Here is a 12799-nt window from a genome sequence, read left to right on the forward strand (position 1 = left end):
GCTCTTTGTCTGACCTTCAACTCTGAATGATAGCTTTGCTGGGTAGAGTAATCTTGGTTGTAGGTTCTTGCTGTTCATCACTTTGAATATTTCTTACCACTCCCTTCTGGCCTGCATAGTTTCTGCCGAGAAATCAGCTGACAGTCGTATGGGTACTCACTTGTAGGTAACTAACTGTTTTTCTCTTGCTGCTTTCAAGATTCTCTCTTTGTCTTTTGCCCTTGGCATTTTAATTATGATGTGTCTTGGTGTGGTCCTCTTTGGATTCCTCTTGTTTGGGGTTCTCTGCGCTTCCTGAACTTGTAAGTCTATTTCTTTCACCAGGTAGGGAAAGTTTTCTGTCATTATTTCTTCTAATAGGTTTTCAATATTTTGCTCTCTGTCTTCTTCTGGCACCCCAATAATTCGGATGTTGGTACGCTTAAAGTTGTCCCAGAGGCTCCTTACACTATCTTCATATTTTTGGATTCTTTTTTCTTTTTGTTTTTCTGGTTGGGTGTTTTTTGTTTTCTCATATTTCAGATCTTTGGTTTGATTCTTGGGGTCCTTTGATCTACAGTTGATTTTCTGTATATTCTTTATTTCAGACAGTGTATGCTTAATTTCTAACTGGTCCTTTTCCATTTTTTTGGCATTCTCATTAAGATCATTAAAAGTCTCACTAAGTTCCTGAGCGGTTTTTAGAAGATTCTTGAGTAAACTTATAAATGTGGTTCTGAACTCTATGTCGTCCAGTAGTTTGCTTTCCTCCATTTCTTTCATTCGTGACATGTTTCTTTGTCTCCGCATTTTGTTACTTCCCTGTGTTGATGGAGTGGCTTTGTGTGGTAGGTGACCTATAGGGGCCCATAGCTCAGCCTCCCCAATCACCTGAGGTGGACGCCTTTGGTACACCCCTTTGTGGGCTGAGTGCAAAGTCTTGGTGTAGTTAAGCCTTGATTGCTGTTGGTACACTGGGAGGAATTGACCTCCAGGCCAATTGGCTGTGAGGACCCGCTGTGTCTATAAGGGAAGAACTGCTGCGCTGGAGACATGCTTATGGTGCAGCACTTGTTTCAGTGGGGCTTTGGTGCTCACTGACTCTGCCTCTTGAATGTGTTACTTACGGATGTGAGGAGTTGAAATCTGGTGTCTCACACTGAGCACTAGGTACACTGCCTTCTGGATCTCCAATGGGGTGCAGGTCAGCTACTGTCTGAGGCCACCCAGCAGGAGCTACAGCGAGAACTACAGTTTTCTCCTCTTTGCTTGGGGTTTGGAGGTTTTGGAGCTATCTGACCCGGGCTGCAAGTTTGCTAGGTTAAGCTGCGATAGAGCAGGCCATTCATATGCTAAAGCCACTGCTTGGAGCTTGGGTGGGTTTGTAGGTTGTGCTGGGCAGGGTCTCAGGGCGTCACTAGGCTAGGGCGTGGCAAACAGCGATGGCTGCCAGTCAGCAGTCTCTGCGTCTCCAACTGTGTCCCCGCGCTCCATGCCCCAGCGCAGTAAATAATTATTCCTGCTCAGCCCTGCAAGCAAGCCACCCTCACTTTCCGAACCTATGGCAGACAGTCCAGCTTTTCCCCGTAGGAGTTTGGGTCCCCCGCGTCTTCCCAGAAACTGGAGTTCGGAGTAATTGGGAGCTTGTCTCCCTTCCGGTTGAAAAAAGCAGCACTCCCAGTCGCCCGCCGCCAGCCCGATTCGCGCACCACCGTACCTCAGCTTTTCAGCGCTTGTGCACGTCTCAGTGCTCTTTTCTCTTTCCTTCTAGTTGTAGAACTTCCACTCAGCCAGCTTTCCCGTGGTTCTGGGTGATAGACGTTTTGTCTTTTAGTTGTAGTTTTGAAATTGTTGTGCGAGGCAGCAGTTTAGGTATTTACCTAGGCCGCCATCTTGGATCCTCCCTGGGAAGAACACATCTTGAGAGTTAAAACAGCAAGCATTGTAAAAGAAGCTTTATTTATAGCTAAAATCCATTTTGATGGGGGGGTGCGGTTAGAATTAGGATTCTGTTTTAAGACACTTGGCTTTTCTTTCTAGATTATAGCAAAAAGAAAATTCAAAAAGACTACTTAGGATGCATTATCTCAAAAAAAGGAACAGCTGACAGTATGAGAGGCAATTGAGAATATAGCAGGTATGCCATCTGGCATGGATTAAAATTGATTGAGAATGTGGACTTAGAATCAGACAAATTATTTTTGTTAATTAAATTTTTCAGTTAGAATTGGTACACAGTATTATATTACTCTCCAATGTACAACATAGTGATAAGACACTTATATGAAGTGATCACCCCCTTAAGTCTAGTACCCATCTGCCACCAGATATAATTGTTATTATTCCCTATGCTGTGTTTTACATCCCCATGACTATTTTTATTACTGGAAATTTGTGCTTCTTAACTTCTTTCATCTTTTTCACCCATTCTGCCCAATCCTTCCTCCCATTTTAGCAACCATCAGTTTGTTCCCTGTATCTATAGGTTGGTTTTTCTTCAGTTTGTTCATTTACTTTATTTTTTAGATTTCACATATAAGTAAAATCTATGGTATTTTTCTCTGTGTGATTTATTTCACTTGGCATAATAGTAGTTAGACATTTATATAACTTATGAAGTGATTCCCTAATAAATCTAGCATTTCCCTGATTCCATATATAGTTATTACAGTGTTATTGACTATATTTCTTATGCTGCACTTTACATCTCCATGGCAGTTTTGTAACTGCCAATTTGTACTTTTTAATCCCTTCACTTTTTTCCCCCAGCCCCATACTTCCCTCCCACCTGGCAACAATCAATTTGTTTTTTGTATCTCTGTGTTTGTTTCTGTTTTGTTTGTTCGTTTGCTCTTTAGATTCCACATGTAAGTAAAATCATATATTTGTCTTTCTCTATCTGACTTATTTCACTTAGCATAATATTCTCTAGGTTCATTTATGTTGTCCTTAACACATTAAGTGCCCAGCCTGCTTTGTCTTTCATATGGAAAGTATAGTGTCAGTCACCAGTGAGTGACGTGGCACTTAACGTGTTAATGGTAAGATTTCACTCCTTTTTTTTTTTTATGTCTGAGTAATATTCCATTGTATATATGTACTACATCTTCTTTATTCAATTATCTATCGATGGACACTTAGGTTGCTATCATATCTGGGCTATACTGTATTATAAAAGGCCTATGGTTATGACGCCATTAGGGTCACAATCAAACAGCCAGTCAGAGCTGCACAGCGAAGGCAGAGCCTGTGACTCCGCGTGGTGAGGCCTGGCGTCTCGCCAGCGCAATGGGTCTGAATGTCATGCAATTTCGCGCTCTGGGCCTCTAGTCTTATCTAATAAAGAGGGAATATGCAAATTGACTATCATTCTATAACGGTCAAGATTGTTGTGCCCACAGTGGAGGCAGGGATTCCGTAACACAAGATGGCTGCACCCACAGCAGAAGCCGAGTTCCTGTATGAGCCTTAACGAGCAATCAGCAGGGACCTGAGGCTGTGCCCCCCCCACCTGGTGGGGCTTTACAGGGGACCTTAGGCTGTGCCCCCCCGCCCCGGTACCAGGCAGGGGGACCTCAGGCTGCATCCCCTGCCCGGCAGGGCTTGATGGGGCACCTCAGGCCACTCTCCCTGGCCGGGGCCAGGGGACCTGAGGCCATGCCCCACGCCCTGACGACAGGCCGTGGGATCTGAGGCCGTGCCCCCAGCCCGGCAGGGCTTGACAGGGGTCCTCAGGCTATGCCCCCCTGCCCAGCAGGGCTTGATGGGGGGACCTCAGGGCGCACCCCCTGCCAGGTGGGGCTTGACAGGGGATCTCATGCCGTGACCCCCCGCCCTGGTGCCAGGCTGGAGGACTTGAGGCTGCGCCTCCCGCCCGGCGGGGCTTGGCAGGGGTGGGGCTTGCCGGGTCTGGATCTAGCCCAATGGGAGTGGGGCCATCCGGGTCTGGGTTTCACATGATTTCGAGGGGCACATGGGTGGGCAGGGACTTGACTCTGGGTCCCATGGTGCGCCCTAGACTCTGACAGGAGGAAGCTTTTCATATACATTTTACTAATTTTCTTTCATCTCTGACACTTCTATTATAGAGAAAGGGCAAATAGCAATATTAAAAATATTTCCTCTAATTAATTCCCTTTTAATGTGCATGAATTTCATGCACCAGGTCACTAGTCCTATATAATAAAAGCCTAATATGCTAAGTGTCCAGTCATCTGGTTATCTATTCAACCAAAGTGTAATATGCTAGTGATATGCTAAGGTGGCTCAACCACTTGCTATGATGTGCACTGACCACCAGGGGTCAGATGCTGTGACCGGTAGGTTAGCTTGCTGCTGGGGTCTGGCTAGTCGGGACTGAGGGAGATGGGCTGAACACGCCCTGGAGCCCTCCCAAGGTCCCTCTGTGGCTGGCCAACCTCCTGTGTCCTTCTCCAGCCCCAATCATGCACCGGTGGGGTCCCTCAGCCTGGCCTGCGCCCTCTTGCAATCCAGGACCCCTTGGAGGATGTTGGAGAGCCGGTTTCAGCCCACTCCCACAGGCCAGGCCGAGGGAACCCACTGGTGCACAAATTCGTGCACCAGGCCTTAGTTGTAAATAATGCTCCAGTGAACCTAGCGATGCATATATCTTTTCAAATTAGTGTTTTGGATTTCTTCAAATAAATACTCAAAGGTGAGAATGCTGAGTCATATGGTAGTTCTATTTTAAAATTTTTGAGGAACTTCCATACTGTTTTCCAGGTTTTCCTTTTTTATTTTTGTAGTGTCTTTTTACTGATTTTATCTTATAAAATGAGTTTGGGAGTCTACCTTCTTTATTTTTTTGGAATAGTTTGAGAAGGCTAAGTATTTTGGAGAGGGGGAAATATTTGGTAAAATTCACCTATGAAGTCATATGCACCAGGGATTTTGTTCATTGGGAGTTTTTTTTTATTATTATTATTACTTATTTGATTTATTTATTTTATTTATTGGTTTGTTCAGGTTTTCTTTTTTTTAAAATTCAGTCATGGGAGATTGCATTGTTTTAGGAATTTATCCATTTTTTTTCTCAGGTTGTCCTGTTTATTGGGGTATACAGTAATTCTTTGTATTTCTGTGGTGTTAGTTGTGACTTCTCTTTGTGATTCTATTTATTTGGGCCCTCTCTCTCTTTTTTTTTTTTTTTTTTTTTTTTTTTTTATGAGTCTGGCTAAAGCTATATATACATTGAGTGGCCAGATTATTATGATCTCTGAATGCATAATAATCTGGCCACTCAGTGTGTGTGTGTGTGTGTGTGTGTATTAGAGGCCCGGTGCATGAATTCGTGCATGGGTGGGGTCTGGCCAACCTGGCCAGGGGGAGGGGACATGGGCAGTTGACTGGCCTGCCTGCTGGTTGAACTCCTGGTCGAGGGAACAATTTGCATATTAGCCTTCTATTATATAGGATATACACTGAGTGGCCAGGTTATTATGTGTTCAGAGATCATAAATCTGGCCACTCAGTATATATTTTGAAAGATTTTCATTAAAATTTTAAAAAGGTTAAATTTTAGTTATTTAGAACAAATTTAATTTTGTATAACACCTTATTTCCTGATTCATTTATTGGAATTATTTATTGAGCACCTATTTTATGTAATATATTATTCTAGGTGCTGACAACACAGTAGTGATAAAATAGTTTCTGCCCTTATTCATGAGGTTTCTATTCTGATTGGGAAGGAAAATGAACAAATAGATGAGTAAGTTATTAGAAAGAAAGGGAGAATAGGAGTGCTGGATTGAAATAATTGCACTTTTACATAGGGTGGTCAGGGTGGGCATTGCTGGAAAGGTGACATGTAAGTAGAGATAAGAAAATTGTGAAGAGCAAGCAATGAGGAGAATTAGAAGAGGTTTCCAAACTTGTGCACAGTTCCTGGGGGCGGCGGGGAGAGAGTGTGCCATGAATATTCCAGAACAGCAGAGGCCAGTGTTGCTAAAGCAGAGTGAGGAGGTGTTCAAGGCGAGGTCAGAGAGGCAGCAAGCGGCCTGCTTTGTGTAGGGGCTTGACAGCCACTTTCAGGACTTGGGCTTTGACTCCAGGTGATACTGGAGGGCATTGGAAGGGCTCTGAGCTGAGAAGTGGTAAGTTGTGAAAGTAGTGCCCTGATTACCATTCTGATAATAGATTGTAGAATGGTAAGAAGATGTGTACTAAGTAGGAGACTTGCAGTGATCCAGGCAACGACCATGAGACTTGGATCAGAACGGTAGCGTAGCCATGGAAGTGGTGAGACGTATCCAAATTCTGTGTATATTTTGAAAGTAGAGACAATAGGATTTGCTGATGTATTGGGAATGTGAGAAAGGAATGTGATAAAGGAGAATCTAAGATTTGGGACCTGAACATTTGGAATGATAGGAAATACGTCTCCAATAGGTTTCAGAGAGAAGATAAGGGTTCACTTTGGGGCATATCAAATTCCATAGTAGAGATACTGAAAAGGCAATCAAATACAGTATATTAGTATGGAATTTAGAAGGAAAACTGGCCTAAAAATAAAAATTTGGTAACTAAAGTTATGGAACCAAATGATCTGATTTAGGAAAGTCTTGGCCCAAATGGCTCCAAGATAATGAAATATATCTAGTCTGGAATATCTAGGAAAGAATCCTGGTCATACAGAACATCGTTCTGTTTATCCCAAATATTTGAAAGATATTACATAGATGAAAAATTCCTTACTATGTTTATTTAGCCTGGTGGTACATGTGGTCTGACCCCGTTTTTCTGTAGGCAGTGAAGCTGCTGAGGCCAGGGGGAGTGCTTGTTTACAGCACCTGCACCATCACGCTGGCAGAGAATGAGGAACAAGTGGCCTGGGCCCTCACAGCATTTCCTTGCCTTCAGCTTCAGCCCCAGGTGAGAGTAATCCCCATCACAGAAACTTATGTGCAGGGATCAACACAGGCTATTTTATTTGTCAGGTAAAACTTCTGAAACAAATACTGTCATAAACAAAAATGTTTCATTAAATCCATTTAGACTGCCCTTAGAGAATTTACATCCTGACAAAGTTTTTCCTTGTGTTCATCCCTTGCCTTTGTGTTAAGTGCCACAGAGCCCAGGTGTATTCTTGTTAGATTTTTCTTTCACTTGTGGTTCTTGTTCATGTTGCTAAGAATTTTGTTTCCAAGTTTTTCCCTCTTCCCCGTTCTAGATTTTTTAAATAAGGAAAATTTTGAGCAGTTTTTTCCCATGTCACATCAAAGCCCAAACAGACTTTAAAATAACTAGAATATCAATAGACTAATTAAAGTGGGGTAATGGTTCCGGATTATTGCTTCTTTACAGTTTCTTACGTAAATTATGTAGCATTTAGAAAGCTTTCTTGTACTTCATTTTACCTAGCACCATGTTTCTGTTATGATTTTTATTAAAAATATGTTTATAACTAGGTTTTTAATACATGATTTTTGAGATTAAGCTTAAATCTGTAATAATGCTCATATGCATTCAGATCATTGAACATGTAACTTTTATTCCTTTCTGTATAGAATTCTGGTAGGTAATTGGAATACATAAGTAAAAAGCAATCCAGAGATGGTTTCTGGATGCAGAAATTAAGATAATTACATTGTAAATGAAGACTTCAGAATTCACATGAAATTTTGTGTGTATCACTTAATGTATAACTAAAGGAGAGATTCTCCCCCCCCCTCCCCCGCATAGGTTAATAAATACAGGTTTTCAGGCATACAACTAAGAAAATATATCTTCAGTAACACTAACATTTGTCTGTGAAATGGGGAGTTAAATTAGGATTATGGGTCTTTCACAGTAGTTGTTGGCAAGTATCGCTGAATTCCTTATGATTCTTTATGCCTCTAAACTGATTGATGCTGCCTTAATTGATCTCTTTTTAATATTGTAGTGCATTTAAAAACAACAAAAACTTATCTATCTAGTTGAAATGGGTCAGAGAGAGGCATCTTTAGGAACTCAGTTTGGGGAAGTCTAATACATAAAACTGAATTTTATCTATTGCTCTTATTGATAACTAGAGGCCTGGTGCACAAATTTGTGCACGGGTGGGGTCCGGCTGGCCCGCCCTGATGGGGGCCAATCAGGCCAGGCCGGCCAGGGGGAGGGGTTGTTCCAGTCATTCTGGCGTTCCGGTTGCTTGGCTTTTATATATATAATGTTCCATTTATTGAGGACCTTATACCTCTGTGTGACAGCCACTATATGCCACTAATGCCAGGCATGATAGCACCTTCTTTATTTAAGCCTCTGAGTATCTGAGTATTTTATGTTTTAAAAGATGAGGGAACGGTTAGGTAAAGTTACTTGCTTAAGGTCACATAGCTAAAATGTGGCAGGGCTATGATTTGTATTTTTTTTTTTTTTTTTTTAAATATAGTTTATTGGTTTTTTTACAGAAAGAAAGGGAGAGGGATAGAGAGCTAGAAACATCGATGAGAGAGAAACATCGATCAGCTGCCTCCTGCACACCCCCCACTGGGAATGTGCCCGCAACCAAGGTACATGCCCTTGACCGGAATCGAACCTGGGACCTTTCAGTCCGCAGGCCGACGCTCTATCCACTGAGCCAAACCGGTTTCGGCTATGATTTGTATTTTTAACTATGAAGCTCAGGTCCTTTGTGATGTCATGATGTTTGATTAGCAGAGTTTTAATATTTATTCTTCATGTGACCATACGTTACTGCTTCCCCACTTCACTACCTGGAAAAACAGTATATTCTACAAAAATAAAAGGTATTTACTCATTTTTCTATTTTGGGAACTTGTGATAATACAACTGAATTTGTCTTTTAAATTGTGCACTGGCACCTATACTTGCTAATTGTAGGGTGTTCATGTATATTTTTATTTATTTCCTCCAAATAGGAACCACACATTGGAGGACAAGGAATGCTGGGAGCTGGCCTGTCATTTGAACAATTGAAACAGCTGCAGCGATTTGATCCATCTGTTGTGCCATTACAGGACATGGACATTGATTCTCTCAAAGAGGCCAGAGTAGAAGACATGATTTGGCTGGCAAATAAGGATTGTATAGGTTTTTTCATTGCAAAATTTGTAAAATGCAAAAGTATGGAGGAGAAGGATCCTTAGAAATGAAAATTCCAAACATTTGCTCTGTTGTGTGTGTGTTTTAATTTAAAGACCATTCTGTTGTTGGGCCAAGTGGTTGATGGCATGGTTGCTAAGGAAACAGAAAAGGCTGCCAGCTGTTTCTCCAGTGATCAAGAGACAGAGGAAGTAATGGGTGGGGGAGGGGGAGGGATATGAGATTATATTTTGTAATTTTAGAATAATTTTCCCTTTTGGATTTAACAGAGTACAAAGAAAAGGAGATACCTATAGATGTCTGAAACATGTTTATTTGGAGTCATATGTTTTCATTTTTAATGGCAATCAATCTAACAAGGAAAAAAAATAGCAATATTTAATTTGGTTATAAAGTATATTATTTTTCATTCCTGAGTTCCTAATTAAGTAGTTTCTTAAGAATTCAGGGCATAGAATGTATGACATTTACCATGTGCTAATGGCTGAGCCGAATATTTTACCTCTTTCTCTGCTGACTATTTGATAAATAAACCCTCTTTCAAATAAAGTCTGGATGTCTTGTAAATTAGAGTCTGCCTTTACTGTTTACTTTCCCCCCTTCCCCATGATTTAAACTAAAAATGAAACTTTTCTTCACTTTGTAGATTAAAAAAATAAGAATATTCTGCAATGTCAGTACCTTTTATCATTTGTTGGAACAGATGCTGTAATAGTTAATGAAGACATGATTGGTGAGGAAGAGAAAGCCAACTTCTGACAACTAGGAACTGGCCTGGCATTTACAGGAAGGCCTTGGTGTTCTCCCATTGGACATAATTTCCCAGAACATCAACATCAGGCAAGACTATTATGACTATGACACATCAAGATACAAAAAGACCACTTCCAAATCAAATCTGAATTTAGGTAAAAGCAAGAACATCATCTAAACCAGTGGTCACCAACCAGTGCCGTAGACCACTGGTGGACCGTGAGGTCCGAAAGGTTGGCGACCGTTGGTTTAAGGAAACCTTTGGAGCAGCGGTCGCCAACTGTTAGTCCGTGGACCACTGGTGGTCCTTGAGGTCCAAAAGGTTGGTGACCACTGATCTAAACCACAAATGTGATCAATCATCCCCTATAGTGGCCAATGTAAGTGACTGCTTTTAAAAAAAATTTAATGATAAACTTATTCTTGCTTCATCCTATTTTTTTAGATGAGATATATTTAAACATTCAGCCCTAGTTTAAAGGCTGTCATATATAGTTATATACATGTTTTTGTTAACACTTATCAAATCATCCCCAAATTCCTGAGCCTTGGGCATGTAAGTGGAGAGTTGGAGACAATTGCCTAATAGTTTCTTTACCCCCTCCATAGGTTTCTGCTAGGAATGTCTCATACTATTATACCCATCGAGATTGCAAGGCCTCCTGGATCAGGTAAGACCTTTCATTGGCCTCATCTTTGAAGAAGCCTTTCTTGAATACCCTTCCCTGAGCTTGAGGTAGTCATTTGTCTTTCTATACCCCTAAGGCCCATATTTACCGCTGTTGTGGCACTTTGAGAATACTCTAGTTTTCTAGGCATGCTCCTAACTACTACCTTTAGACTTGGGGAGATTCTGGAGGCACGGACCCTGTGTTTTCTGTCACTGCTTCCTAGCAGGTTGCCAACAGATGCTTATTGAATGAGGGGGAAAATATTTCAAGTTCCAAAGATTCAAATATCTGACTGACTTGTTTATATCCTTCAGTCTGCCTTATATCTAATAGATGTCATTAGACTAAAGAGAAATAGTGTTTACCTGCGGCCCTTCTGTTTCTAGGACTCAGCACACCTCTCCAAATTTTAAATATATTTTGTTTTAATGCACAAAATTTATTTTCTCTCATGTTCTCTACCAAGCCTTATGTGTTAAGCTGGGATGAAAATGGTAGCAGCAAATGTATAAATTTTGGTTAATACTGATAAATAGCAAAATATAAGCAATGTGGGCAAAACAGAAGAAAAATATTTGCATATCGAAAACAGGACAAATAAATTCTTAAAAGTATTTCCTTTAACATACACATTTTCAGTGGTTTCTTTCCTTCAAAAAATAAAGCAAATTGAAAAATGAAACACATTCAATCTTAAAAGGACAAATAATCAAAAAAATGCAATAAAAAGGAAAAAGATCAGGAAAATGTGGAAGATATTGATATATTATCTTTTAACCTACTTAGTGTTGACATATCTGTGAAACAGAAAAAGCATTTTAATTAAACAGTGAGTACATTTTACTTCAAAACTCTTTATCACATTTTAGTTTAACCAGCAAAGAGAAGTACAAATAGTTAAAAATATAATTTAGCCAGAATGAAACAACTGATCCAGAACTATGTAATCTTTTTTCTATAACAGTATGACTTAAAGTTTCAATAAGATCAGAATATTTGAGACTAGAATCATTACCTCATTGAGCAAGGGTGAGGAATTAAATTTGTCATCCAAATAGATCTTCATTTAAAAATGAAGGAATAATAAAATTCAAAGTCTGAATTGCTGCACATGTAGAATTAAGGTGGAGGAGAATTATTATTAATTATTAAGGAGAATTATTTTGCTGTGTTCATATCTTAAAAGATCCTTTACTTACTACCTTAAGCAATTATTTTATCAGACATCATGGGAAGGTCACTAAAGTAACATCAGTGATTGGCATTGTCCCAAGGAAAATGCTCCACAAGTGGGAATCGTTGAATATTTAATATATTCTCAACTGTAAGAATCATTCCTCAAATCACAATTGATGCTACTAATAATAAACAGTGGAGAAGCCAGCTCTTCATTTGTTTTAGATGAATTTCTTTAAATCAGGTTTCTTGAACAGTTCAGTGTAGCTGACAGCAAATGTTTAACAGGAATGCAGAGCAGACCGTGTTAAAAATGTGGCATTGTCCCAAAGTACAATATGACTAAGACACCCTACATTTAGCAGCACCTTTTTGTAACAGTAACTTAAATAGCAGTAGAGAAAGAGCATAGTAAAAACTGAAATGGGTTTGACAAAAAACAGAGTAGAACTATTAACATTTCCAGCGTTTTCTAGGTAGGCTACAAAAATCATGATTATACAACTAAGTTAAGGTTAAGCTTTTGCTCTGTGAAAAGACTATAATTTTATATTCCACAAGTCAGTAAATATCCCATTATCTGGAATTACTTCTTCATTTACAAATTTAGTACAGACTGTTTACAGATATGTTCACTATACAGTTTTCATGTATAGATACTCTTATCTCAAATCCTGCAATATAGTTTTTGAGAAATACTCTGATTTGGACTAACATATTACACAATAAAGTTAAAAAAACACCTAAGAATCCAGGTATAGAATTTTAAAAATGGAATCCATTAGCACAACTTTTTGAAAGGGCTTAATGGTAGCAGCAGGTTAGATACATACTAGTTATACTTCAAGAATTTAAATATTCTAAAGTTATTATTGGGATAAAATTATGTGTAGCAAAGAATGAGGCTGGTGATCAGCAGCATCTTACCATGATGGAAAGTTTATCAGAAATATTTTATAAAAGTAATCTTAATTGGAATATGGTTTTCCAATGATGTGACTACTTTGCATCAATTTATATATTATGACTACAGTTTTTGTAGTCATAAATTCATTTCAACAGTACAGAGCTAATTAACAAATACACTGATTCTGAGGGAAATGTTTCATATTAGCTGATAAAACACTATATATGTAACTCATTTTTAAAAC

The 12799-nt window shown here is 39.6% G+C and overlaps 1 protein-coding gene across 1 annotated transcript in view; it reads left to right on the forward strand.

Moving 5' to 3' along the window:
* The window catches only part of NSUN6 (NOP2/Sun RNA methyltransferase 6), a 49149-nt gene extending 39390 nt beyond the window's left edge, over positions 1-9759 (forward strand). The window contains exons 10-11 of the mRNA XM_080640832.1: positions 6748-6873; positions 8865-9759. Coding sequence (XP_080496958.1) covers positions 6748-6873; positions 8865-9092 — 354 coding nt within the window. The 3' untranslated portion in view covers positions 9093-9759. The remainder of the gene's footprint in view (positions 1-6747; positions 6874-8864) is intronic.
* Positions 9760-12799: the final 3040 nt, after the last annotated feature.

The sequence above is a fragment of the Plecotus auritus genome (genome assembly GCF_963455305.1).
Source record: "Plecotus auritus genome assembly, chromosome: 1".
Lineage (NCBI taxonomy): Eukaryota > Metazoa > Chordata > Mammalia > Chiroptera > Vespertilionidae > Plecotus > Plecotus auritus.